Raw genomic sequence first — 26,395 nt, 5'->3', positions numbered from 1 at the left:
TTTTTTTTTTTTTTTTTCTGTACTGAAAGTGTATAATGGCTCATGTTAAGTTGATTTGTCTTCCTGTATGGTCAATATTGTTATTCGCACCGGAGTTTCGGCGAAATCTCAACATTTTTAGGTATTGCGTCAGAGTCAAGCACGTATGTGGGTTATGACCGCACCTCTCAAAAACCTGGTTATATAAGCCTCACATACTACCCACCTTTAGTGGTGTATTGGGAATTGTGCCAGAACTTACAATGCCCATGAACTGTGTTGAGTATACAGGTCATACTATCGAACTCAAAGTAAAATGATTTACTTATTTTGTCTGAATATTAATTTGTTTGACTTTGAATGAGTTCACTGATCGAGCTGGACAGTCAGTTTGATTGGGCTTAATATTTTTTTTTTTTTTGAACAAGAATGTTGTGACTTTGAGTCCCTCGTCTGATGAAACTTGATAGTTATAATTTTCCTTATTGTGATGCAAAGCGAATGGTAAACACTTATCCCGTGACGGCACGTGGTGCATTTTCACCCAGCATGTCAGGTCCAATCACGACCCAACCGGACTTGTTAGTTTCCGGCTACATGTAACCTTGCCTTAATACTTTGTCTCATATAACAATCTAACTCGCAAAGCTCTGTCGTTTATATATGTCCATAAACATACTCCTTTGAGGAAAATGGCAAACCCTCTTCTTGTGGCCGTGTTTTCCTACTTGCCAAGCTTCCGACTGCTTCTTATCTTCGTATCTGTGTTTCTCATTGTCAAGACCGTCCTCCAGAAGAAGTCTTACACCAACCTTCCGCCGGGGCCATGGGGCCTACCAGTGATCGGAGCCACCTTCCGACTGGGCGCGAACCCCGGCCGGTCCCTCTACGAATTGAGCAGGAAGTACGGGAAAATCTTCAGTATTAAGATTGGTCCAAGACTCACGATGGTCATCAATGATGTAGAACTTGTCAAGGAAGCGTATGGGAAGAAGGCTGATGCAACTAGCGCAAGGGAACTATATCCATTAAACTGGATGGACACATCTGGTAAAAGAATATATTAATTTCCTTTTCGTTTATTCTGATAACTATTTATTTTAAGAACGGCGATCGCTTTTGTGGATAAATTGTTTTGCACAGTTTTATTGCGAGTTGTTTCGTAGTAATGTATGATTTTGTTTGTTACCAAGCAGTGTTATTGTTTGTTACTGAAGCAACAAAACAAGGCCACCGTCTCTTTTTTGTTTATGGTTTTTTTTCTTCTCATTTTGGTTAGTCACTTTCCGTTTTACCAAAGAGGAACGTGATCAGCTTTTGTGGTTAAGTTTCTTGCACTGTTAATAACGAAAATGGTTTCATATTGTTTAATTTTAGTTTTATAATGCAGCTTCACTGAGGCAAAAAAATATATATATATATTTAATGTCTCCTTATGTATTTGTGTTTCACTCTAATTGATTAATTGTTTTTAATTTGTTTTGATTATTGGTTTGTTCTATATTCAATTTCACACCTTAGGAGCATTGATTAGTTGCAGCGGCAGTGACGTCAAACCCCTCCGCCGCTTCCTCCTCCGTTCACTCCGGGACTTCGGCCTGGGCAAGAAGAGTTCCGAACTCCTCATCATGGAAGAAGCTCAACACCTCTGCCGTGGTTTAGCTCAGACGGACGGCAGGAGCTTCGACCCTCGCGACCTAATCCAGATGGCCGTGGCCAACATCATCTGCACCCTGTGCTTCGGCCAGCGATTCGACTACACTTCCTCGGAGTTTAATCAACTCATTACCAGTCTTCAAGCAGTATCTCACGTCTCAGGTTTCACCATCGCTCGAGACTTCCCCCTCCTCTTCCTGGCCCCACGATACAAAGCCTTCCGTGAAGGAGGTGCCCTCTTGCGTAAGATGATGGACGACATCATGAACCAGCACAAGCTGACCTTCGACCCGCAAAGCCCCCGTGACGTCACTGATAAACTTTACCAGGAGACGACGTCATCAGCGGGGAAGAACCAGTTTTCGTTCGGAGACGATCGGGTTTTCCGAACCATGATTGATCTCTTCGGGGCGGGTGCGGACACCACTTCCACTGTCCTGCAGTTCGCCATCTGGCATATGGCACTCAATCCGAAGGTGCAGAATAAGGTACGTATGACATTGAACTCTGACCCCATGCACACGGTTTTGATGATCCGATATTTTCCCATAAAGGGAACTCATGAAACTCACACAAAGGAAGAATGAACGCCAAGCTGGCAACAGCCAATCTGTCTTATCGTATATTCGTTTGATGCTTATGAGTTGCCCCAAAAGACGAAATTGTGACTCAGTTGACACTATTCATTGTCCACAATTGTGGTAGCTGGGATGAGGGATTCGAACCTAAAACATTCTAACTGCAATTCATGCTTGTCTAACCACTGGAATGCAGTAGACAATACTTATTCTAGTCATTGTGAAATCAGCGGTTAGCTTGGGGGAATCGAACTCACAACCCTGTGATTCAAATTCATGTCCTTGACAATAACACCGCCCTTTATAGTTCCCTTATATGTTTTTCCCAAGTACATAATGGACAGCTGTGATTACTTGAATTTACACAGGTCCTCATCGAAATCTTGACCAAAGTCGGCATAAAAACTCCACCAGAGATGGCGGATCGAGCCCGGCTCCCTTACACCTACGCCACAATCAACGAAGTGCTGCGAATGAACCACCCCGTACCAGTCAACCTTCTACACAGGGCGACCGATGCCTTCGACCTGGCAGGCTACACCATCCCCAAAGACGCGGAGATGATCGCCCCCATGTGGTCCATGCACATGGATCCGGACGTCTGGGAGAATCCTGAGAAGTTTGATCCGGAACGGTTCCTTACTCCGGATGGGTTGAGCGTGACGTTACCGGATGGGTTTATACCGTTCAGCTCAGGTAGGAAAATCTCATTTTTAAACAAAACAAACTTCGAGGGAGTTGAAACGATTCAATAGATGGAAACAATGGGGGATAAAGAATAATAAGTTATGGTTTTACATATGTGCACCGATGTGTGTAAATACTCATGTACCTTCCTGAGTTCTGTGGAAAACGAAAATCACAGGCATAATTCTCTGGTGAGACAAACAACCGAGATTGTCCGGTAACTATAGGCAGTAGGTAGCTAAAGAGACTTGTAACGACTTGATCGATTCAACAGGTATCTAGCAATGTCCACCTTGGTCGAGCAGTTGGACTACCGGAATTGCGATTAAAAAGTTGTGGGCTAGAATCCTCAAAACAAACTGATTTAAAAAAGAAGACAAACAAATCACAAATTTATTCAAAACTTCATATTTATTAAAGAACCTAAAAAAGGCTTGATGTTGTTAATTGAAAGTTATTGTTTCATTGATGTTTGGCAGGTTCCAGAATGTGCTTGGGAGAGAATTTAGCGCGCACCGAGCTGTTTCTCTTTTTCGCGACCATCATGCAGCACTTCACCTTTCACCTTCCGCCGGGTGCTATACCGTCACACTCGGGATATTTCGGATTTTTCCTGTGGTTTCCGAATCAATTTAAAATCGAGGCCACGCCGAACTTTTGAATGACGCCTCTTTCACTGTACGAAAATGTTTAACAAGTTTGTCTCTCGGGCACTTTTCGAAACGACGGCTTTGGCTTTGGACTCGGCTCAGGTTAGCCTGTCCCCGCAGTTGTTTTGATAATTATTGCGTGTGCTTTGCGTATACGTACTCCGGGCTTCAGACGAGAGAATGGAGCCTCAGGCTGAATCAAAAGCCGAAGCCGTGGTTTCGAAAAGGGCCCTAGTTTGTCTCCAATGGGAGACTTTTTGAAAGCTCTGCCACTAGAGGGCAGCAGACCTACCAGGTAAGGGTGCACAACTCCTATAGCAAACAATGGTAAATGCTAAAAATTCAAAAATACTCAAAAAATATTTAGAAGTCTCTCGGCCTCTTGGAAATTAAATCAGATACATTGTCATACAACTAAATTTCAGAATTCTTCTCAATTTTTGGTAGGTCAGCATTTTGGAATTTTTGCTAATTACCCTAGAAGAAACACTCCCAAAAACTCATGCACACCGCTTGTTATCCTTGGAGAACTCGTGTCCAGTACGTCCTGTTCCAGAACAGTTTGGTTTATGCTGGCATTGTGTTATAAAAAACAAAATACAGTTTGGCTAAATTTAAATACAAAATCAAAAACACGCAAAACACAAGGTATTTGCTGTCAATGACCGTCACTCATGCTTCTCCTATTCCTAAGTTGTTGACAATTACCTGGTTAAGAGCGCCCTCTCTTGGTGATTGGCAGATAGTCTAAAGTTTCCCATTGAGATTTGAAACACCGCCCTCAAGTGGTTCGTAATAAGTTTATTTTGTTTTAGGCATTTGCTATTTTTATTCGTAGCTAAGTTTATAACAATACATGTTTAAGTATTTGTTTTTGGGGGGAAGGAGACTTTATAGGTAAGAAAGTGTTGAGCAGTACCGAAACAATGTGGTTCTATAATGAGCCATTCAGGTTGGGTTTCGGGTGTGTGTGGGGGGGGGAGGGGTTGATGATGGAAAGGTTGTGTGTAGGGGCGTGGGGTTTTGATGGAGTTGGGATGGGGAGGGGTTTTGATGGGGTGGGTTTATAAATTGGGTGGGGTCTATGCATGGGTTGGATTTTGATGGGGAATGTGGACAGGATTGGGTAGGTTTTTGATAGGTTGGGGTTTGTTTGATGTTGTGGCGGTTATAAAAATGGGTGTGTGTGTTTTGTTTGGAGCGGGGTTGAGATAGGGTGGGGTTATGGATTGTGTTGGCGGGATTATGGACGGAGTGGGGTATCTGACAGGGTGTAGATAGGGGTGGGGTTGGGATTGGATTGGTTTTGATTGGGACCACCTGTAAACTGAAAACTGTTTTGAAAGGTTTGACTGTTTTGTATTTTAATTAGCACATGTACACGTTCAATAGTGCTCTATGTCAAAAATTTAAAACATATAGTTGCTGAGTTGTAGGTTTTGTTTTGGGGAGGGGGTGTTTATAAGAAAAATCCAGATAATGAATAATGGACCGGTAAGGATTAACAATATTCTTAATATCTTGAATATTAGTTTTCTTTCTTATAAAGCAACTTTTTTTCACAAAATAAGTGTAACTTTTGTAACATATACACGACACATCTTGATATAGAGTTTTGTTGGTTAAAACCATTCAAGTTGGCACAGCTACAATATAAAACATTTATACGTGTATATACATAAATAAAAATAAAAATAAAAAAGATAAATAATCTATTTAATGCTGACGGCAAGTAGATAGATCAATTACAATTTAACCCAATGTTAGCAGAACTCCAAGAGAAACTGACTGCGTAGCCTTTTTTATGGTTTGGGTTTGAAAAAAAGACAATATTATTTTCTGGAGAGAGACTTTTTTTTTTTTTTTTTGCCGCAAAATGGCGTTTTTTTTTCTCGAAAAGTGTCTTTCAAGACTATATCATAATAGCAGAAGTATACAATTGTTGTTTAAATAAACAGTACTTTAGATTTATGCTGTGCGTAAAGTTGTTTTACTTGTTGTTATTTGCATCATTAAAAAAATCAAAAAAATGTTCATTGTATATATACGTGCCTCCAATGACAAATTGTTTTATAGGTTTTTCCATGAGGTTTACATTAACATAGACGAGATGGAAAACATAGAAAGTTATTCCTGTATAAAAAATAATTTCGTTATTTTGTTTTCTTCTTATACATAATCAATATTGTACTATTTTATTACTTTCACCTTGTCTCGCAAAGTTGTTTACTAAAAAATAAAAAAATAAAATAATAATAAAAAAACACGTTGAAATGGACGCATTATCTTATACTCGGATAATCAACTAAGCATTCTGCGTAATTATCAATAGCAACATGTTTACCGTCGAGACAGACTCTGCTAGGGTCGAAACGTCAGGCACTTAATGTCGCGTTTGCATTTATGGCATTTTTTGTTGGATAAAGCAGTTTGCAACAGCTAACTATACTATTTTCCCAATAAAAATAACAACATTTGTTAAAGCAATATTACAAATAAAAACATTATTATCATAAAAAGGAGTTTTCGGCATGTATTTTTACTGATAGTTTATGTTCTTTCTAACTAGGGGTTTACCCCCGGTGATCATAGTTTGGTTGGCTGCATATTGCACCACAGCACCTTGTAAAACATTTGATGGTGCTATGTTAAAAAGGAGTAGACCTCATAATTCAAACGTATAGTCCCACATACCTTGCAGGAAAACACTGAATGTTGAAACACCTTGTGAGCGTCACTGGGTGACCGATATGAGTGCCATCATAAGAAGCCACTAATTTTGTTTTGCATAAACTCAAAGTGACGTCATGGTGACGTCAAACGTATAGTCCATCACGTTGTTTTTGCAATGTCGACCTCTTATTACAAAGCAAGCTGCGACACAACATTTTTTTAATTTCCCAGAAAGCTTACTCCCGGAAGCCAAACACCTTTTTGTTTGTTTCTACAAAACTTAAGCCTAGTATTATAACTATTATCATTAAGCAGTTCAGCCAAGTTACTCCTTGCGTATCAGTGGACACAATTTTTGCCATTCCTGGCAGTTTCTGAGTTTTTCTTGACCAGCACGGGTGTGGCACGCGGCGACGCATGGGGCGTGCCATGGGGTGTGGCATGGGGTGTGGCATGGGGTGTGCCTTGTGGTGATGTTTGAGGAGTGCTTGGAGTCACGCTACTTCCCTGCCTATCGGAAAGTTTCATTCCGAACATCTTCCCCAGTTTCTCCTTCCTGGCACTCCATTTACTACTGTTCGAAGCCGGATCGCGGAAGAACTCATCATCTGACTCTCCACCACGTGCGATCCCTTTCCTCCGGCACTGCAGTATGCCTTTGACCCGCACCCGGAACTGCCGCAACCGGAACGCGTAGACGAACGGGTTGACGCAGCAATTCAGGAATGCCAGAATGACTGTGAAGAGGTACCAACCTCCGTTGAAGTCCAGAGGACCTCCGAGATTAAACTGGACGAACGTGGTTTGATTCGGGGTCCAGCAAATGACGTAGATGATGAACAGAATCAACAGAGTCATCGTTATTCCCTTTCGAGAGTTCTGTCTCGTCGGTTTCACGACGGACCCGAACCTCCCTTCGGGTTTCACCGTCACCGATTTCGATCTTCTAACTGCCCGTTCCTTCTCGCGTAAAGTCTTAACGATGAAGAGATAACAAATCCCCATAGTGCAGATTGGAGTCACCAACTCCCACAGATATAGGAGGACTCCGAATATAGCCTGGCCATAGGCATCCCAAGATGGAACTGTTTGGCATGTACCACTTGCTGCCGAGTAACCCCAGAGCGACTGCCCGTACTGCATGACCGGGCAGAAGAGCCAAATTACCCCCACGAAGATCTTGGTGTTGCGGCTCGTGAATCGCTTGGAGTACGTAAGCGGGTGCACCACGGCTACGTAACGCTCAAGCGAAATCAGCGTCAAGTTAAAGGTGGAGATGGCGAAGAAATAGAACAGCACGAATCGAGACCACCAGAATCGACACAGCCACTCCCCTGTGGCGCCCTCTGTCGGCATCAAGTGTCTATAAACTCGAGTGATCGCGAATGATATCAGGAGGACACTGGTTACCAGATCAGCCAGTGCCTGGGTGAAGATAAGCAAACTAACCTGGTTCCTGTTCGATCGCAGCGACCAGAACACGATACAAGCCAATAGGTTGCCGATAAATCCACACAACCCGATGATGCAGTAGATGGCGACTCCGATCTTATCGCTCGCATTGAAGCCGGTAATTTCCGGGTATTCGGTTTGAGGAGTTGATAGAGTCGTGAAAAGCGTATCAGACGATGTGTTCTCCATCTTCAATATTCGCAAAAACTCAATGACTGAAAACTCCACTAAGTTGATAAAATCTGTTGATAAAAACGATAACATGGCATCCTTAGTATTAACATAATTTAACATTCAATTTATTTGAACGAGTATAAAGCGCTATTTCATGCACTAATGTTTATTTTGTTTGTTTACTTTCTAAAGTTTCGGGATAATGTCTCATGATTTTTCAATTGTTTTATTTATTGCAAATCGTTTCTCTCCTTGACCAATAGTCCCAATTTTGTAACTGTGAAATGTTTCTTATTTTTTGTGTATTATTTGTACAACTCGACACTTGATCGCCACAAGATAATAATTGATAGCCTATCTGTTTTGTTTAAAAAATAAGACCATTAATGCATGAATGAATGTTAAATGTGCCCATTACACGGAAGCTCTCCCGAGTTTGGCCACAAAACACCCGGAAAAGATGCATTCTTTTCACGGAGTAGGTTTATTGAATTACTTGGGTCATTAAACTTAATTAATTCGGGAGACTTCTCAACTCTAAAAAGAATAGTCCTGGGCCAATTTCATAGAGCTGCTTACGCAAAAATAAAATTGCTTAAGCACGAAAATAGATTGCTTATTTTACACAATGTTAATGGCCAAAACATCATGCCATAATATACATTGCTTGTGACTGGTATTTAGCTGTTGTTTACTTAGCATAACAAATGAGCGAGTCTTGGCCGGTAATGTAATGTTACTAAGCAAGGATTTGTATTGCTTGAGCAAAATGTTGTGCTGAAGCAGCTCTATGAAATTGGGCCCTGCTTTTTAACTACTAGCTGGGCGGAAGGTATAGAAAATCGGTCAAGACTACTACTTTAGCTTTACTGGGTCGAGGGGACTTCATGTTACTAATAATTTGGCTGTAAATTCCTCTTGGCAGCTGTAGGTGAGTTGCCATCGAGCATGTCAATTTAACTGTCGTCAGGGGAAAGGAGATCCGAGTCATACGACCAATACACGGAAACAGAAATATCCCATCGGAGCATAATGCACAAAATTGCATTCTAAGTCACGAACGCCGGTATAATAGGGTTTATTTTCCGAATGGTTCGACCTAGTTCAGTCTTGGATATTGTGTTGCTCTCTTGTTAATTTTGTATTATTAATACAAGAGGACATCCTCTTGCGAACAATGTGAACAATCTGACCTTAAACAGACAATCAACGGGGGAAACCAGAAGGGGAAACCACATACATATGGGATATAGAAGGAAATACTACTTCAAAAGAGCAGTTTGTTTTTGGAAGATTTCCTTTGAGGATTTTATTTTTTTAATTAAAGCTGAATTTTGTTCAAGATAAATGTATTAAAGGCAGTGGACACTATTGGTAATTGTCAAAGACTAGTCTTCTCACTTGGTGTATCTCAACACATGCATAAAATAACAAACCTGTGAAAATTTGTGCTCAATTGGTCGTCGGAGTTGCGAGATAATAATGAAAGAAAAAACACCCTTGTCACACAAAGTTGTGTGCTTTCAGATGCTTGATTTCGAGACCTCAAATTCTAAATCTGAGGTCTCAAAATCAAACTCGTGGAAAATTATTTCATTCTCGAAAACTACGTCACTTCAGAGGGAGCCGTTTCTCCCAATGTTTTATACCATCAACCTCTACCCATTACTCGTCACCATGAAAGGCTTTATGCTAATAATTATTTTGAGTAATTACCAATAGTGTCCACTGCCTTTAAGGACAATTCAATTACAGTTATGAAAATGTCCACACCGGGTTGTCTATTTTGTATTTGAACTCATTCCCATTATTTTTTTATTTTGATTGTTATTTATTTGTTTATTTATTATTATTGCTTGTTTTAAACAAAGATATTTACGTATTGTTTTATGCATATCTGTGTATATATGTAGGGGAGATTGCATTGTTATTTTGCACAAGATATTTTGTAGAAGAAAATCCTCACCACAAAATGCAATCTCATGAACAAAATAATTAATATTTAAATACATATTGTAGTAACACAAAAAGCATATTAAATAAATTAAGTTGGAAGCATATAACTTCAACCTTGAAGGCATTATATTACGAACAACACCAATTACTAGCAATAAATTACAAACCAAAAACTATGAGAAAAAAAACAAAATCAAAAACGGAAATATTAAAAGTTTCGGCTATTACAAACTATTTTAATAGCTATGCCGATGTAGTTCGGATGAAACTAAAATTTCATCCAAACTATCGGCATGTTTATGCAAATAGAAAAAATATAACAGAGCGAAAAAAAAAGTCGGATACTATTTAGTACCTCATAACCGTAAGCACGTAGTTTAATATCACCAAAAAAAAAACAGTTTCTATTTCTTAAGCAACTCAGCGGTCACTGTGAAGCACATCAATCAAATCTTCCTCTAAACTTGAGAGTGAATTAGCTTCTTAAAGGCAGTGGACACTATTGGTAATTACTCAAAATAATTATTAGCATAAAACCTTTCTTGGTGACGAGTAATGGAGAGAGGTTGATGGTATAAAACATTGTGAGAAACGGCTCTCTCTGAAGTGGAGTAGTTTTCGAGAAAGAAGTAATTTTCCACGAATTTGATTTCAAGACCTCAGGTTTAGAACTTGAGGTCTCGAAATCAACCATCTAAACGCACACAACTTTGTGTGACAAGGGTGTTTTTTTCTTTCATTATTATCTCGCAACTTCGATGACCGATTGAGCTCAAATTTTCACAGGTTAGTTATTTTATGCATATGTTGAGATACACAAACTGTGAAGGCTAGTCTTTGACAATTACCAATAGTGTCTACTGCCTTTAAATAATCCAGCAACGACTTACCAGTTTCCACTCAACAAACAACAGCAGCACACCGAATGAGTACCACAGATTGTACGAGTCTTTCAACAACGGACTGTCATAAGTTGTATTTGGTAATAATTTGTGTAGCGGAAAATCCTACCGGCTGACAAAATGGCAAGCCTATAAGGTGCGAATGAGAAAAACCACCAATATCTAGTCTTTGCAATAGTATTGATTCCAAATATAGCGTAACATCCGCTGCTAAGGGCTATTGGCTTGGTTTACAGGAAACTCGTGCCCGCAAAGTTGGTTTGGATCCAAAATGAACATGTTTGAAAAAGGAAGTAGGACAACACGCCTATGTGTGAAGGTTGACTTTTAAAATTGTTTAAAAAAAGCAGTGGACACTATTGATAATTACTCAAAATAGTTGTTAATAGCAGACAAACTCACTTATAGGTTACGAGCAATGGAGAGTTGCTGAACACATTGTGAGAAACGGCTCCCTCTGAAGTAACGCAGTTTTTGAGTGATAATTTGCAGTGGTAATTTGCCACTCAGTATAAAAAATACTTCAGGCCTGAAGCCTTTTATTAGACACATGTGTGCCTTCAAGTTGAGAATATTGACGAACATATTAATTGACGCAAATTTTCACGGCAAAATTAAATTTTTTTGTAAAAATAAAAAAATCAAGGTCAAAAATAAATCAAATGGACGCAGGAGGCAGAAGCCAAACGATGCGTAAATTTAATTTGCTATCAAGTAACCTCACGTAGAATGATTATGCGGGCACTGTCAGGAATTAGGTTCAAGGTGATTTGCATACTGTGTAGATACAAATCAATCCCCCACTACCCAGAGTGGCAGCAACTTGCACGAGCAAGTGTATACAAGCCCCCCCCCCCCCCCCACACACACACACACACACCCACACACACGAAAATAGAGCATCATGGCCGAGTGGTTTAAAGCATGGAGGTATTTAGCGCATCGAATTCAGGTCACTGCTTATATACCTTTATCACGCTGTCACCATCTTGGTCATGTTCCCTGTTTCCAATAACAGTAATCAATGCTAACATTCATTACGCAAACATGGCACCAGACTATTATTTCGTCCTGCCTCAGTTTCGGTTACAATGAGTTTGGATGGAGTAAAATCAAGATGACCACACATTGATTAAGGTCTATATATTTTGTATTTTATGACCATCAAGTCTAAGGTAGCGTCTACAGGTATGGCTACGACTGTTGCTAAGTGTGTTGCTAAGGACGTCCTATGCCTCAACGCATGATGACGCGGAAATATGGCCATAGCCGTAGCTGAAGCCGCTAAATTGGACACGGCCTAATTCAAGTTTTGGGCCCTATTTCATAGAGCTGCTTAAGCACAAAAACATATGCTTAGCGTGAAATTTCTTCCTTGATTAAAACAGGATTACCAACCAAATTTCCATTTGTTGCAGTTTGCTTGTTACAGGTATTCAGCTGTTGTTTGCCTATCCTAAAAATTACGTGGAAATTTGGTTTGTAATCCTGATTTTATGGAGGTAAACGTTTCATGCTAAGCAATTTTTTTGTGCTTAGCAGCTCTACGAAATTGGTCCCTGGTGGTCAAGTCATCGGAGTGTGGGTTCAAATCATGGCACTTGTGCCCTTGTGCAAGATGCTTTAGTTTTATTGATTCTCTTTACTCCTAGGTGCGAGGGTAGAGGTTGATGTTGTGTATGAAAAAACGTCACTAGTGTAAATTTGTATAGCGTGCGTTTTGCGGTCGCAAAAGAGATCTTAATTTTCTTTTTTTTTTTTTTTTTTTAATCAGAAATGGGGTTGATTTATGGGTTCGCCTGACGCCTATTTTTGTATTTTATTCTATATATCATGAATGTTTGTAATGCAATTTTTCACTAAATTTGTGCTTCTTGTTTAGCTGCTGTGTATTTTCAAAACCATATTGCTATTTTTGCCCATTATCCTGCATTTTAATGTTTTTTTTTCTTGGCTGTACATCGCTTTGAAACAGTGTTCAAGCGCTTTATAAATGCATTTAAGTTAAGTTTTAAGTTTAGTGCCATACGGCAACTCAGGGTTGTCAGTCCATTAGGAGCTACGTATGATTAAAGGATTGTTGTTGGCCCAATGACCAGGGCACTAATGTAAAGCGCATCGAGACGTGTTTGCGAATCGTGCTATTATAATAAAAAGAGTTATCAATATTAACAATTCAATTAAATTTAATTGAATGAGTTTTACTATGAACAATTATTTCACTGACATTAGTATATATTTGCAGGTACGTGCGTACGAGTCGATGCAACACTTCACAAACCGACATGCTCTGTTAAACACATCTCGCTTTAATAATTAAGCTCGGGAAAATGGAAACGCGGACGGCAGTTTTTTTTAATTAAGCAAATTTTGCAAAATCTACAAATCGTACAAATTTGGCATGTTTGCGTGTGCTTTCATTACACCTATTACCACACCTATCGTGCTGGTAGCAACTTGTTTGAGCTTGCTGAAAACAAAGAATGAAACGCAATGAGATAGTCAGATATAACACTGCAGGTGATTTTTTTTCCAGGATTCTGAACAGAGAAATCATACCAGCAAACTAATGTACTGCTAAAGAAATTATCCTTTTTGAAAAGTCAAAAATAGATGGGACTGTCCCCAAGCCTCATACATTGAATCAGTAAAGAGAGCTCAGTTAGTAACTGCGTTCGATCCCAAGTCGTCTGCATAAAGAATAACGCAAAGCTATAAACCTTTTGGACGCTTACTTAAAGCCATTAGACCCTTTCGGTTCAGAAAAAAAAAGTTCACAGATTTACAAATAACTTACAGGGTTTACAGAAGGCAATGGTGAAAGACTTCTCTTGAAATATTATTCCATTTAATGCTTTACTTTTTGAGAAAACAGCAAAACAATATAAATTCTCGTTAACGTGAATTACGGATTTATTTTAAACACATGTCATGACACGGCGAAACGCGCGGAAACAAGGGTGGGTTTTTCCGTTGTTTTCTCCCGACACCGATGACCGATTGAGCCTAAATTTTCACAGGTTTGTTATATGATGTAGAAGTTGTGGTTCACAAAGTGTGGGCCTTGGACAATACTGTTTACCGGAAGGGTCCAATAACTTTAATGCTTTGTTATAGAGTAAGGACAGAGATATACACTGAAAGTATAATACACTATTTATAATTACCCTGACGATGTGGTATAAACTTTCCAGGATTGGTGACCATAGGTTTCGGTTTGAGTGCAGTAGTGCCAAAGTCCCATCGAGCGAATACAGGATTATTAACCTGCAGGTTTGTTCAGGCACATCGCACAAGTATCTCACGTAGACTACTTCCTACATACATCCTATTTTCGAGGCACCTGACCCTAGAATTTTAGGGCAGTGTTGTGTGTTACCATGTGCCACATGTGTTTGTTCTACACCCCACGTAAGACAATATTTAGCGTGACATCGCCGAGGTCAAACAAGGTGTTGTAAAGTGACTCTTTACAAAGTGCAATGTTTTCTCCACATAATGGTGATGAACAATGGTTCATCATCACTCCCTACACCAGCATCTCTTTGTAAACAAACACAAGCGTTAAACCATGAAGGCGAGACTAGACTTGTGAACAAGTCGTTAATGTCTGTAGTGGTGATGATCGTTTCGACTGTCTCCGCGATTCCCTGGACACTGCCGATACGTTCGCGAGGCTGCTGGCTGCTAGACCCCGAAAGACTATCTGCTCTTGCACTCTACAGCCTCGTTTAATCGGGGAGTAGTTGTCGGCAGCCAGCAGTTTCGCGCAAGAGCAGTGATCTCGCGAGAGCAGTATTCGATTGCAGAAACATGAATCATAACGCCGCCACTTTTCATCGTGACCATGCCGTGACAGACCATTAACGACTTGTCAACACGTCTATCAAGGCGAGGTGGCCTCAATTAAACGCTTCAAGGCCTGCCGTTGTCTTGTCCCCTACACTAGCAATGCCTTTTTATTTTTACCACAAAACATATTAGGAATGACACCTTTTGTTCTATTTTCCGATGAAACGTCGCAGCGTTTTCACATAGTGGTTACTAAAACTGCGACCATAATCAGTTCATAAAAACTCAAATCTGCTCAACTAAAAACTCAAAACTCAAACTCAAAACTCAAACTCAAAACTCAAACTCAAAACTCAAACTTAAAACTCAAACTTAAAACTCAAACTCAAAATTCAAAACTCATTTCTGTAAACAAAAAAGGTTCCGTCAGATGTGCCAAGTCCCCCATCTGCCCCACTACAGTGTTTGGTATAATGTCAGGTGACTACACTGAACGAGATGGCACACAAACTCAAAAGCACAAACACAGTGCTGATCAGAATTTCTGCAAACTGACAAGTTTGTAATAATAATGTGACCCCAAATCTACCTTTACCTTTAAAAAAAAACTTTACGAAAGTGAATAACAAGGATTGACTTAAAACCAAAACAATCAAACAAGGAAATCAAAACCATCCATTTCTGAATAAAACAGTTGTTTCCCCAATTTGTAAGTGGCACGTGATAGAGTGCAGCTTCAAAAGGCACGTTTTCCTTTACCATAAAGTTCATGACATGTAGTTCCATTGTTCGAAGACCTTTTCCCTATTCTGTGTAAGTTTGTATATAAAAGTCAGATCAGCACGACATTTGCTATCCTTGTTAAGTTGGGACCATCGCCCTTTTCGAAACCACTGACTCGGCTCCAGATTTGACTCCGGCTAGCTTGGCCCCGCCGTTGTTTTGACATTGTTGCTCGTGCTTTGCGTATACGCGCTCAGGGTTTCAGACGATAGGACGGAGCCTGAGGCTGAATCCAAAGCCGAAGCCGTGGTTTCGAAAAGGGCTTTTCATGTTTTATGTTTTATTTACCGATCGAGCCAATACTATAAATAAATTTGCATTTAACACTGATACTAATAATAAATGTAATTAATCAAACAATCACGCACCAAACATCCCTTAATTAAAAATAAGAAATATAAAGTCGGGTTATCTTATTAAAAGGACTTTTGTATTTAAAGATTGCAGTTAACCTCTTCAATTTAAAATCCTTTTTTGTATTTTTAATCTAATACTTCTCGTGCATGTTTTGTTTTACTGTCGTTTTAAGTTCTAATTATGAGGATTGTGACGACGAATGGTTGATGTTACAATTTTCACAGTACTTCTCAATCGAAAGATTTGAACGAATTGATTTAAAAAGGACACATACAAAGAAACTATATCCTCTGTGGAAACTGTTACAAAGAAGACCCCTAAAAAAAAAAAAAAAAAAAAAAAAACATACAAAATGACGAACTGTCAATTATGTTATAAATTACGCATCAGTCTTAAGTGTTGTTCTAAACCTGAACAGTTCAGCTGAACTTATTTTGATATGTTCTATTATTTGCAAATAAAAGATAACCGAACTTTTTGACGATGTTATCTCTGAAACCATGCATCACGGTGACTGTATCTTACATATAAACAACATGACTAAACATTCTAAAGTTGGTTCCAAAGGGCATGATGATGTGGTAGTGTGTTTAAAGGTACTGGACACTATTGGTAATTACTAAAAATTAGTTGTTAGAATACAAACTTACTTGGTAAAGAGCAATGGAGAGCTGTTGGTAGAATACACAATTTTGAGCAACGACTTTTTGAGAAAGATATCATTTCTCATCAAATAATATGAACAAATTTCAGGCTTGAAGCCTAGCTTTTTATGGCATCTTGAAGCACACACATTTTGTGCAACAAAGGTATTTTTCTTTAATTATTCTCTTGCAACTACGATGACTAACTGAGTCAAAATTTCCATAGATTTGTTATGATTTGTGCAAGTTCAGATACAGCAAGTGAGAAGTCTTTGAAAATTAGGTGTCCAGTGGCTTTAAAGCCATTATGGACCCTTTCGGTTCAGAAAAAAAAAAGTTCACAGATTTACAAATAACTTACAGGATTTACAGAAGGCAATGGTGAAAGACTTCTCTTGAAATATTATTCCATGAAATGCTTTACTTTTTGAGAAAACAGCAAAACAATATAAATTCTCGTTAACGAGAATTACGGATTTATTTGAAACACATGTCATGACACGGCGAAACGCGCGGAAACAAGGGTGGGTTTTTCCGTTGTTTTCTCCCGACTCCGATGACCGATTGAGCCTAAACTTTCACAGGTTTGTTATTTGATATAGAAGTTGTGGTACACAAGTGTGGGCCTTGGACAACACTGTTTACCCATGGAGCAATAAACTAGTTTATTGCTCCATGGTTTACCGAAAGGGTCCAATGGTTTAAAATCACATGGGAACATTGTATAGTTGGTTCCAAAGTGATTGCTGGAAAAGTACCACATCTACAATTGTAATAATTACCTTTGTGTTCATATGTTCATTCACAACGTGACTATGAACTAAAACATTTTGTTCGGTTTGAAGAAGTGATTGTGTGTAATAATGATGATTTATTGGGTCACACTTCCGAGGAATAATAGGGAAGTGCGGTCGTTGAATGTCTTCCGATTCAAAGTCGGGCAGTGACCCCGTATCTTTGTTTTATGGATGTGATGTTATGTTTACTTTCTGGCAATGGAAATATGCAAAATAATTGTGCTACCCCTTCTCTCTGTTTATTGATTGTTTTAAATTAATTTCGCATGTCGTGATATAATTATGTTAATGAATCTAATGAATAAAGATATATAAGTGCAAGCACTTTTTTTTTTATTGCTGAGCGTGTGTTTTGCTCTCCACTTAAAACACAATCGTTTACAATTTACTATCATAGTGGGTAAACTGTGACTTGCAACAGTCAAAGAATGTTGCATTCCACACATAAATACACAAAGTATTGGCAAATAATTTGTCAAACTGTGCACCCGTGACCCCGAGGTCACTACTTCCGTCAACACTCTACCCAGTATGGTCTGTCTGTGTTACGATTGCCATCGTTTGCAAGATCAACTCTGGTGGGAAAGTCTTCATTGCTTGTTATTTTCTCTAAGTCCTTTGGTTCAACATAGGTCTATCCTGTTTTTTTTATTTTTTTTAAATTTTTTTTTACATGTTTTTTAAATCTCAAATGTTGTTTAAAGACAGGTCATTGCGTTTTAAATATTGTGCCTCATATTGTCTTAGATGGGCTCCATTGCAAATTACGAAATTATAATACCAAGTTCTATGAATGAAGGATGGCAACGATATGTTTGCAAAATATTATTCACATATTGGTTTATTCAATCAAAACTTAGCATCCGAAATTGTTTGAATGAAATAAAAACAAATACAAACTCACAGAAAAGCTTTTAGGCCATTACATAAGTAGGTCTCGTTTTCATTTCTTCCAAAACAAGCCTACTTCAGCGTTCTTGACACATCTTAGCTTTAATTTTATTCTGTTTATTCTTTTAACCACATATAGGGGGCCTGCATTGATTTTGTGTCAATGGGATTTTTGTTAAACTCTTAGGACTGTCACTTTAAAGTAGAACACGGAACACTTTACCTTGTTAATTTTTAATAACCAAAGTAAAGATGTCAAAGAGGGGGGGGGGGGCCACCGGTCGATGTGTGTGCCCCCCCCCGGCCCCCCAAACCCCACCTCTAGGTTACATCACTGCCTAATTATCCGAGGATTAGAGCAATTACCAGATTCACGCCTCACAGAAAGTAATTATGCTCATTCGTCCTGTAATGACTGCATAAACAAACACAGCATGTCTGTTAAGCAGTTCAAATACATGACGTTAAAGGCACTGTACACTATAGGTAATATTGTTCAAAATAATTGTTAACATAGATGGTTGCTTGGTAACAAGCAATGGAAAGCTGAGAAACAGTCCCCTCTGATGAAGTATTTTCTTTTCTTTTCTTATTGTAAAAGGGTAATTCCTCCCTCAAATATTAAACTACTTAATTCAGGCCTGTAGCCTTTTGCTAGGGATATGAAAGCACACACGTCTGCAACAAGGCTGCAAAAGATGTTATTTCTTACTTAAAGATTTCACAAAAAGGTCTAAAGGTCTAAAGCCATTATTAGGCACCTAGAAGCACACATCTGCAACAAGGGTGTTTTGGCCTTTATCATTTTCTTGGAACTACGATGATCATCTGGTTATAAAAAAATTACTGAAGATTTGTTACTGTATGCATAAGCTGAGATACACCAAGTGAGAATACTGGTCTTTGATCAAGTTCAGTATCTTTAAATTACTTGTTCTGTTCTCAATTAGGTTACTGTAAAATAAAGCATTAATTGTTAAAGTGACGTACAATTTTAACGGTCGTCAGACCATTATTCTGCGAAATGACTTTTAAATTAGATTCTAACATCCATCACGAATAATATGCGCATAAAAAAACGAATAAATGAAACATTTGAAACCTGTGAAAACTTGAGCTCAATCGGTCGTCGAAGTTGCGAGATAAATAATGAAAGAAAAAAACACCCTTGTCGTGTGCTTTAAGATGTTTGATTTCCAGGCCTTAAAAATTATAAATCCGAGGTCTTGAAATCAAATTCGTGGAAAATTACTTCTTTCTCGAAAGCTACGTCACTTCAGAGGGTGCTGTTTCTCACAATTTGTTATACTTTCAAACTCTCATCATTACTCGTTACCAAAAAAGGTGTTATGTTAATAATTATTTTGAGTGTTACCAATAGTGTCCGCTGCCTCAATGCTTGAATGGGAATGGGTGGTATACATTACCAGAAAATGATCTTTATATCATGGCTGCTCTGCAATGATTGATATTGAAAGTTCATAAATATTTCATTAATTACAGGGTCCTTTCACGCCTACGGCAACCATCTGAGTAAATAACCAGACAGGACACTTTGGACTAAACAAGCAACTTATACTGTGAATTTGAAGTTGCTGTCTTATAGATGAGGTACCCAAAAAAAAAAAAAAAAAAAAAAAAATAAGAGAAAAATATTATCTCTTGTTGAATTTTTGTTATGTGCACCAAAAGAGATTGGTTGATACTTATTGGGTGTTTGTGACAATTATCGTGAACAATATTGTTATTATACATCGAACATTATCAATTCAGTTCGTTTAAATTCGATCTTTAAAATATCCTCAAAGTGTCATTAAAAATTACTGAAATGCCAATCACCAAACCTTAATAACTCATTCGAACATCTATGATCACATTGCTCAAGAGATCAAACACAAATATGTATTTCGCCCTAAACGAAGACCAATAATGCGTTAACATTGTATACGAAACAGAGTAGGCGTCCTATAACACATCAGCTAGCATGTTAGCATGGAGGTAGACATTCTACCTCCATGATCTTAGACACACTATTTCATATAGCTCCATGATTTCACGAAGTTCGCAATAATATTCTTCGAACAAACATTCTCGTCGACAATGTCGTACTTACCAATAAAATGGTGAGAGGTACTTTAAATTCGCTGTGTGGCAGCAGATTGAAGACTAAAATCAAGCACTTTAATATGATCACAAATTCACCTGATAAGAGTCCATCTACAAATGACTAGTGTCACCGAAGAAACACAATTCTTAGGTTGAGTGAGTGGTCAAACCGGTATTGACGGAAACCATATGCAAATAAGGACGGGTATCCGGTTTCAAATGCACAAACCGGGGGGTGAGGTTATACTCACACAGTTCGGCGCAGTCCTGTCACCTTTTCGTTTATGGTGATATTATAACGGCATGAAAATAGCTTTATGCATGAGACGTTTGGACTTCAAAAGTGAATTTGTCTGTTTCTTGGTAAAGTTATATTTTCAATGTATTATTAATGGTTTATTTTCAATGCCCCCCCCCCCCCCAGACACACCTCAGCCCCACACAAAGTACACTTTGCCCAAGCTGTCTTTTAGATGCAATGCAGAGCTTATTAAAGCTCGCACCATTAGTCTAAATTAGAGTTCGCATTTCAATGATGGAGTGGAGTCGTTTGAATTCCCTACATTTATGCTAAAGGCAATTATTATACAAAATTGGTTTGTTATGCAACTCTAGACTTTGCTTGACAAGGTTATGTTTTTATTTGTTATTTTTATAATGTATTATTAATATTACTATTATAATTTGTATTGTTGTAAAAAGCGACAAAACCATACATCACATTATGCATTGTATTGTTTAACCTTGAGAGAAGTAATGCGAATACTATTTTATAATGCGAATAAAAATACGAATAAAAATACGATTTATCACAATGACAATCACTATAAAGCGATAAAGAGAACAGTCATCTATTCTTGAATGCGTTGCCAGGATACCACATGCCATATGGTGGTCTGCGTAGCAAATCAACATAATTTCTTCTCTTCATCCAGATGTAAGATAAGGGATTCGGAAGTTAATTATGGCGTGTTTTTTGGTAGTTCTATTGAGAACCGTTTAAAATATACGTGTGTTAATTTCCTAAATAAGCGTTAAATTAATGAACTTTGGACCAAAGCCGTCCCTAAAATTACTGATCACACACGAGCGAGACTGACAATGCAATTCTTAATGAGGTGTAGGCCTTCAAAGACACTGGACACTATTGGTAATTGTCAAAGACCAGTCTTCTCACTTGGTGTATCTCAACATGTGCATAAAATAACAAACCAGTGAAAATTTAAACTCAATTGGCCGTGGAAGTTGCGAGATAATAATGAAAGAAAAAAACGTCCTTGTCAAACGAAGTTGTGTGCTTTCAGATGCTTGATTTCGATACCTCAAATAATTCTGAGGTCTCAAAATCAAATTCGTGGAGAATTACTTCTTTCTCGAAAAATACATCACTTCAGAGGGAGCCGTTTATCGCAATGTTTTTTACTATCAACCTCTCCCTATTACTCGTTATCAAGAAAGTTTTTATGCTAAGTTTGAGTAATTACCAACAGTGTCCACTGCCTTTTGGGTCTGAGCTTGGGTTGGGTTAGGGAAGGAGGTCTAAAATGGAGTGTCATTAATTATTATTATTATTAAAATGTATATAATTGTTTGTTGTACATTCTCACCATAATAATCATTGTGCCATTATTATAAATAAGAGCCTTGTAATAAACAGAAAATCTGAAAATAATGAGTGCAAGTTGCAAAAAATAAAGGGTACTCGACTTCGATGATAGGTTTCTTTGCCTACAGTGCAAGAATCAATTATCTGACCCAAATCTCGGTTACAGCGGCCTCGTCGAACGCATTATCCATTTTCACATGACAGTAATTCCATTTTCACTTCATAGCCTGACTAGCTGGATTTTTGCATAAAAGGTACTGTACACTATTGATAGTCACTTAAAGGCACTGGACACTATTAATAATTACTTAAAGGCAGTAGACATTATCTCATGAGAGTTTTGAGGTCTCGAAATCAAGCAACTTCGTGTGACCATGGTGTGACATCCCAGGTTTTTTTTGTTTTTTTTTCATGAATATCTCGCAACTTCGACGACCGATTGAGCAAAAAATTACAGGTTTGTTATTTTATGCATTCTGTTGAGATACACCAACTGTCAAGACTAGTCATTGACAATTACCAATAGTGTCCAGGTTCTTTAAAATAGTTTTAAGCATCCCCGACTTGTTTACGAGCAATGGAGAGCTGTTGACAGTATAAAACATTGTGAGAAACGGCTCCCTCTGAAGTAACTTTGTTTTGAGAAAGAGGTAATTTCTCACTCAAACGAGATAAATATTTCAGCTAAAGCCTTTTGTCATAGGCATCTTAAAGTACACAAATATTTGCAATAGGTGTTTTGTCTTCTTGCACTGTTCTCTTTCGACTTCGATGACCTAAGCTAAGCTGCGACGCGTCAGGAATGATGGGCGGGCTATTAGTATTACGCTGTTAGCAAGTCCACAAAGCCATGTCAAATTTGATTTTCCAGTTCTTGAATTATCCATTAAAGCCATTATACACTTTTGGTACAGAAAAAAAAATCACAGATTTACAAATAACTTACAGGGTTTACAGAAAGTAATGGTGGAAGACCTTTGAATTATTATTCCATGAAATGTTTACTTTTTGAGAAAACATTAAAACAATATCAATTCTCGATAGCGAGAATTACGAATTAATTTGATTTGAACACATTATCATGACACAAGGAAACAAGGGTGGGTTTTCCAGTTATTTTCTCCCGACTCCGATGATCGATTGAGCCTAAATTTTCACAGGTTTGTTATTTTATATAGAAGTTTGTGGTACACGAAGTGTGGGCCTTGGACAACACTGTTTACCGAAAGTGTATAATGGCTTTAAGATTCGAACACTGATCTGCGCATCCAGGAAACATGACATAACTAAAAACCAAGGCGTGCTCATGCCCTACCCTTAAAGGGTAATATCACTATCGTTGGATATGATTCAATCTACGAAAGCAATGTTACTATTAATATAGAACACATGATGAATCAGCATTAGTATGAAAAGTTCGACTTTGGTAAATACCCAGTGAAATCTAAATTATGTAAAATAAAAATGTGCAAAATCGGCCTGTTAAAAAAAAATGCTATCAAAAAAAAATGTATGTAAAAACTGTGAATCTCAAAAGATTGTCTGATAGGTGGTCTGCAGTCACGTGGTCGTTGTTCTCGTTTTGTTCTCGTGTGAGACCAAGAGTCGCAAAATGAAATCCCATGTCGCTTTCTTGACTGCTGCATCAGGGTATTTTAAAAAATCTTGGCAAGGCTGAATAACTTAACAATGATGCCCTCTGGTGATAAAAACACATCAAATGTGAAAAGTTCACGCCATGTGTGTTGTCGCATTCTAGGTTTCCGAAAATTTTCAAAATCTACAAAATAGGTTGTTAAAATGACACAAATCTCTGCCAAAGCATCCCCTTGGCGTTTCTTTAATATCATGATGTTAATTTTGAGTCTCTTTCGGGCGTCAGTACGCAAAAACGAGGTGGCAACTTTAACACCCCAGTTTTTTGCAGGACTACAACCGTCCTAGAACTGATTCGAAAACTTGCTTATTGAACCGACCGTTCAACGACTAGTATTCTCACTTTGTTCATTCCAAAATACGCACACGTGTGAAAATTAATCCCACAGCGGGATTTACGAGTTCATTTTAATAATTGACAATCGCTGAAACGTTTTCAATTAGACTGGCTAGACCTACTACGAATAAGATTTATTCACGTCTTTCAGGTTTAATTAATTTTCAAACTTCCTTCTAATGATAATATATAGCAGCTGTTACAACTGCTTTTGAATGTCGAACTAAAAATCAAATAAGATGTTTTTCAATCAAATTGTTCAGCAGAATGCTTGCACTTCGTAGTGATAATTTATACTATGTTAATAAAAAAAAATCAACAACTTCGATCCTTTGCTCCTCTTATTTTCTATAAATAGATATGGTTTTGTTTGCTTATTTGTTCATCTAAAGAAGGTCCGGTAAAGATCGTAAGCCAATGCCATCTACCCTACTCATTATATAATGCATTTATTGTTTACCTATTGAAAACTGGTGAATTTTTCTTCTGACAAATTCATGCGTAAATAACTGAAAACGTAGTATATTTCCTGTAATAAGGTGTCATTAAACGTTTAGGTTTGCCGCATTATTTGCCATTTTAATAGCTAGAATTTTCTCAAGGAGACTTTCCAGAGTAGACAGATTGAGGGCGTCCTTTGGGTGATCGTCGCTGCGGTCTGCAGACGCTCCAGCAACGCCTTGTAGGGAGGCTACTTGCTTCGGTTGATGAATGACAGATTCACGTCGGCCTGACATAAGACGCGAGATCAACCCTGCTGCGGTCTGATGATCATCAAGTTCTGGTGAGGTTTGGGGGTCCATCTCGGGGTTCGATGGGCTACCTGGTTCCAGCCCAATGAAGCGTTTCACGGCTATGTCATTGGCATCTCCTTGCACCTCTCCTAAGATACTAGCTGGAGCATCAGCGGGTGTGTCTTCATCTGAGGTCGAGTACCTCATACCTCGTCGAGGAGAGCCGCGTAGGAGGTTTCTGATCAAAGCCTCAACCGAGCCTCCCTGTGAGATAGGTTTAACCGGTATCTCATCATCATCACGAAGGTCGACTTGTCCTGGTTGTGTACGTTTACGCAGGGGGTTGCTTATCATAACCTCAGCAGACCCTCCTAAAGCTTTTTGAGAAACCTCACCATCATCTTGAAAGTTGACCGGACCTTGCATATGTTCTCGCAAGAGGTCGCTGATCATCTCATCAACTGAGCCTCCGTGTGAAACAACAGGTACCTGATCATCATCACGAAGGTCGACTTGACCTCGCAGTGTATGTTCCCGCAGGAGGTTATTGACCATAGCCTCAGCAGATCCTCCTGAATCTTTAACACTCGACCCCGGTTTCAACTGTTGGGTGCCGAAAGGAACCGGATCTCTCGAGTCCGGAAAGGTGACGAGGCGCTGACCTCTCCGATCGGAGTGAGATGTTGTGATGAATCTCTTGTTACGGACGAGAGGTACGGTACCTGCACCTCTCCGTGAGGCTGAGAGCCTCATGGTGGCATGGGCGACATCGGGTAGAGGCCAAGCTGAGGTGGCGTGAACGATCAGGCCGAGTAGGAGCAAGATAACAACCCTCATGGTGCTGGGTTTAATCTGTGAAGAGATGTCCAACACTTTAAACAGAAACGCAAAACACATCATCTCAACTTCCATTTTTACATGCTGTTTTCATCAAAATATTGTTTAAAATGATTGGGTATTATTTAAAAAACACCATAAACGTCCACAGATTACATTCAACTTACACGGTTAAGTGATATAAAGGCCTAGTAGAAAGCTTCCCTAAAATATCACAGTGAGTAGGGATTCATGTTGTGGCCGAACATTTACGATCTCAAAATAACTTGATGCGCCGAAGAACAAGACGTGTTTTTCATCAAAATACCCATAAATTATGACAAGACTTTAGCTTAATTGTTTGTCCTCGTCTTATTCAGATCAATCAAGTAAAACAGTTCTCTTATTGTATGCAATGAATCAATTTGTCAAAAAAGAAAAATTAACAACCAACTATGATGGGAAATCAAAACACTCACCAACTTGTAGCACAAATTTCGATAAAACGGAAAGAACACTTCGTGGCTTAAACTTCAAGGAAAGTGTGGAGGACTGGAAATTTGTTTCTTGATTTTGATCGGTTACATTTTAGCCGACGTAGTCAATTTGACCAATCAAAATCTTTCCAACTGTCGTCTATTGATATTTACACTAATTACAATATTTAAGTTTTAATTACAAACGGCCAGGTTCTGATTGTTTCAACTCCAAGACAGTAAACGGTAGCAGCTGTGTTTCTAAGATCTATTGTTTGTGATGACGTTGGATGCCATGATAATTCAGATAATAAACAAGCTGCATGGCTTGAACTATCTTCCTACCACAGTACAATGGGGTAAACATACTTTGTCATGGTCAAACAAAACAGCTACTACGTAGCCTTGATTCAAGGCTGTTGGCGTAGAGTGCCCGGCCCGCGGTGTGCGGCACTATTCGGCAACAACTACATGCAGTGCATACACGAAGTCGTGAGTACGGTCGTTTCTTTCAACCTCGTACGCGTGGCTCAAACAACAGAAAGTACTCAATGTAATGTACATCGTACAGATGATACATGTACATACGTTTACATGGCTGTACACGTATTATGCACGCTTCGTGTTATGTATGGGCTGGCGGAATTCAGTGGGGACTCTGATTATGCCGGTCGCGGCCGGCTGGACCGCCTT

The 26,395-nt window shown here is 38.7% G+C and overlaps 3 protein-coding genes across 5 annotated transcripts; 1 reads left to right on the top strand and 2 right to left on the bottom strand.

Moving 5' to 3' along the window:
- Positions 1-586: 586 nt before the first annotated feature.
- On the top strand, positions 587-4,502 carry LOC139945226 (cytochrome P450 2J6-like). Its single transcript, XM_071942535.1, has 4 exons — positions 587-1,029; positions 1,501-2,123; positions 2,582-2,909; positions 3,380-4,502. Exons 1-4 carry the CDS (start codon positions 672-674, stop codon positions 3,559-3,561), a joined length of 1,491 nt encoding a protein of 496 aa, XP_071798636.1. The 5' UTR covers positions 587-671; the 3' UTR covers positions 3,562-4,502.
- Positions 4,503-4,682: 180 nt separating this feature from the next.
- On the bottom strand, positions 4,683-20,183 carry LOC139945018 (allatostatin-A receptor-like). 3 transcript variants are annotated; one of them, XM_071942250.1, is made up of 2 exons: positions 20,085-20,183; positions 4,683-7,917 (listed from the first exon to the last, which is right to left on the bottom strand). In XM_071942250.1, exon 2 carries the CDS (start codon positions 7,862-7,864, stop codon positions 6,563-6,565), a length of 1,302 nt encoding a protein of 433 aa, XP_071798351.1. In that variant the 5' UTR covers positions 7,865-7,917; positions 20,085-20,183; the 3' UTR covers positions 4,683-6,562. The 3 variants fall into 3 exon arrangements, with proteins under 3 accessions (XP_071798351.1, XP_071798349.1, XP_071798350.1); XM_071942248.1 differs by lacking the exon at positions 20,085-20,183 and adding an exon at positions 13,875-14,004; XM_071942249.1 differs by lacking the exon at positions 20,085-20,183 and adding an exon at positions 10,696-10,832.
- A 3,508-nt stretch (positions 20,184-23,691) lies between these two features.
- Positions 23,692-25,257, bottom strand: LOC139944792 (uncharacterized). The gene has a single exon (XM_071941904.1). The coding sequence runs from the start codon at positions 25,245-25,247 to the stop codon at positions 24,222-24,224; it is 1,026 nt and encodes a 341-aa protein (XP_071798005.1). The 5' UTR covers positions 25,248-25,257; the 3' UTR covers positions 23,692-24,221.
- Positions 25,258-26,395: the final 1,138 nt, after the last annotated feature.

The sequence above is a fragment of the Asterias amurensis genome, chromosome 12, assembly GCF_032118995.1.
Source record: "Asterias amurensis chromosome 12, ASM3211899v1".
Taxonomy (NCBI): Eukaryota; Metazoa; Echinodermata; class Asteroidea; order Forcipulatida; family Asteriidae; genus Asterias; species Asterias amurensis.
This window is presented reverse-complemented; position numbering and strand designations above follow the sequence as displayed.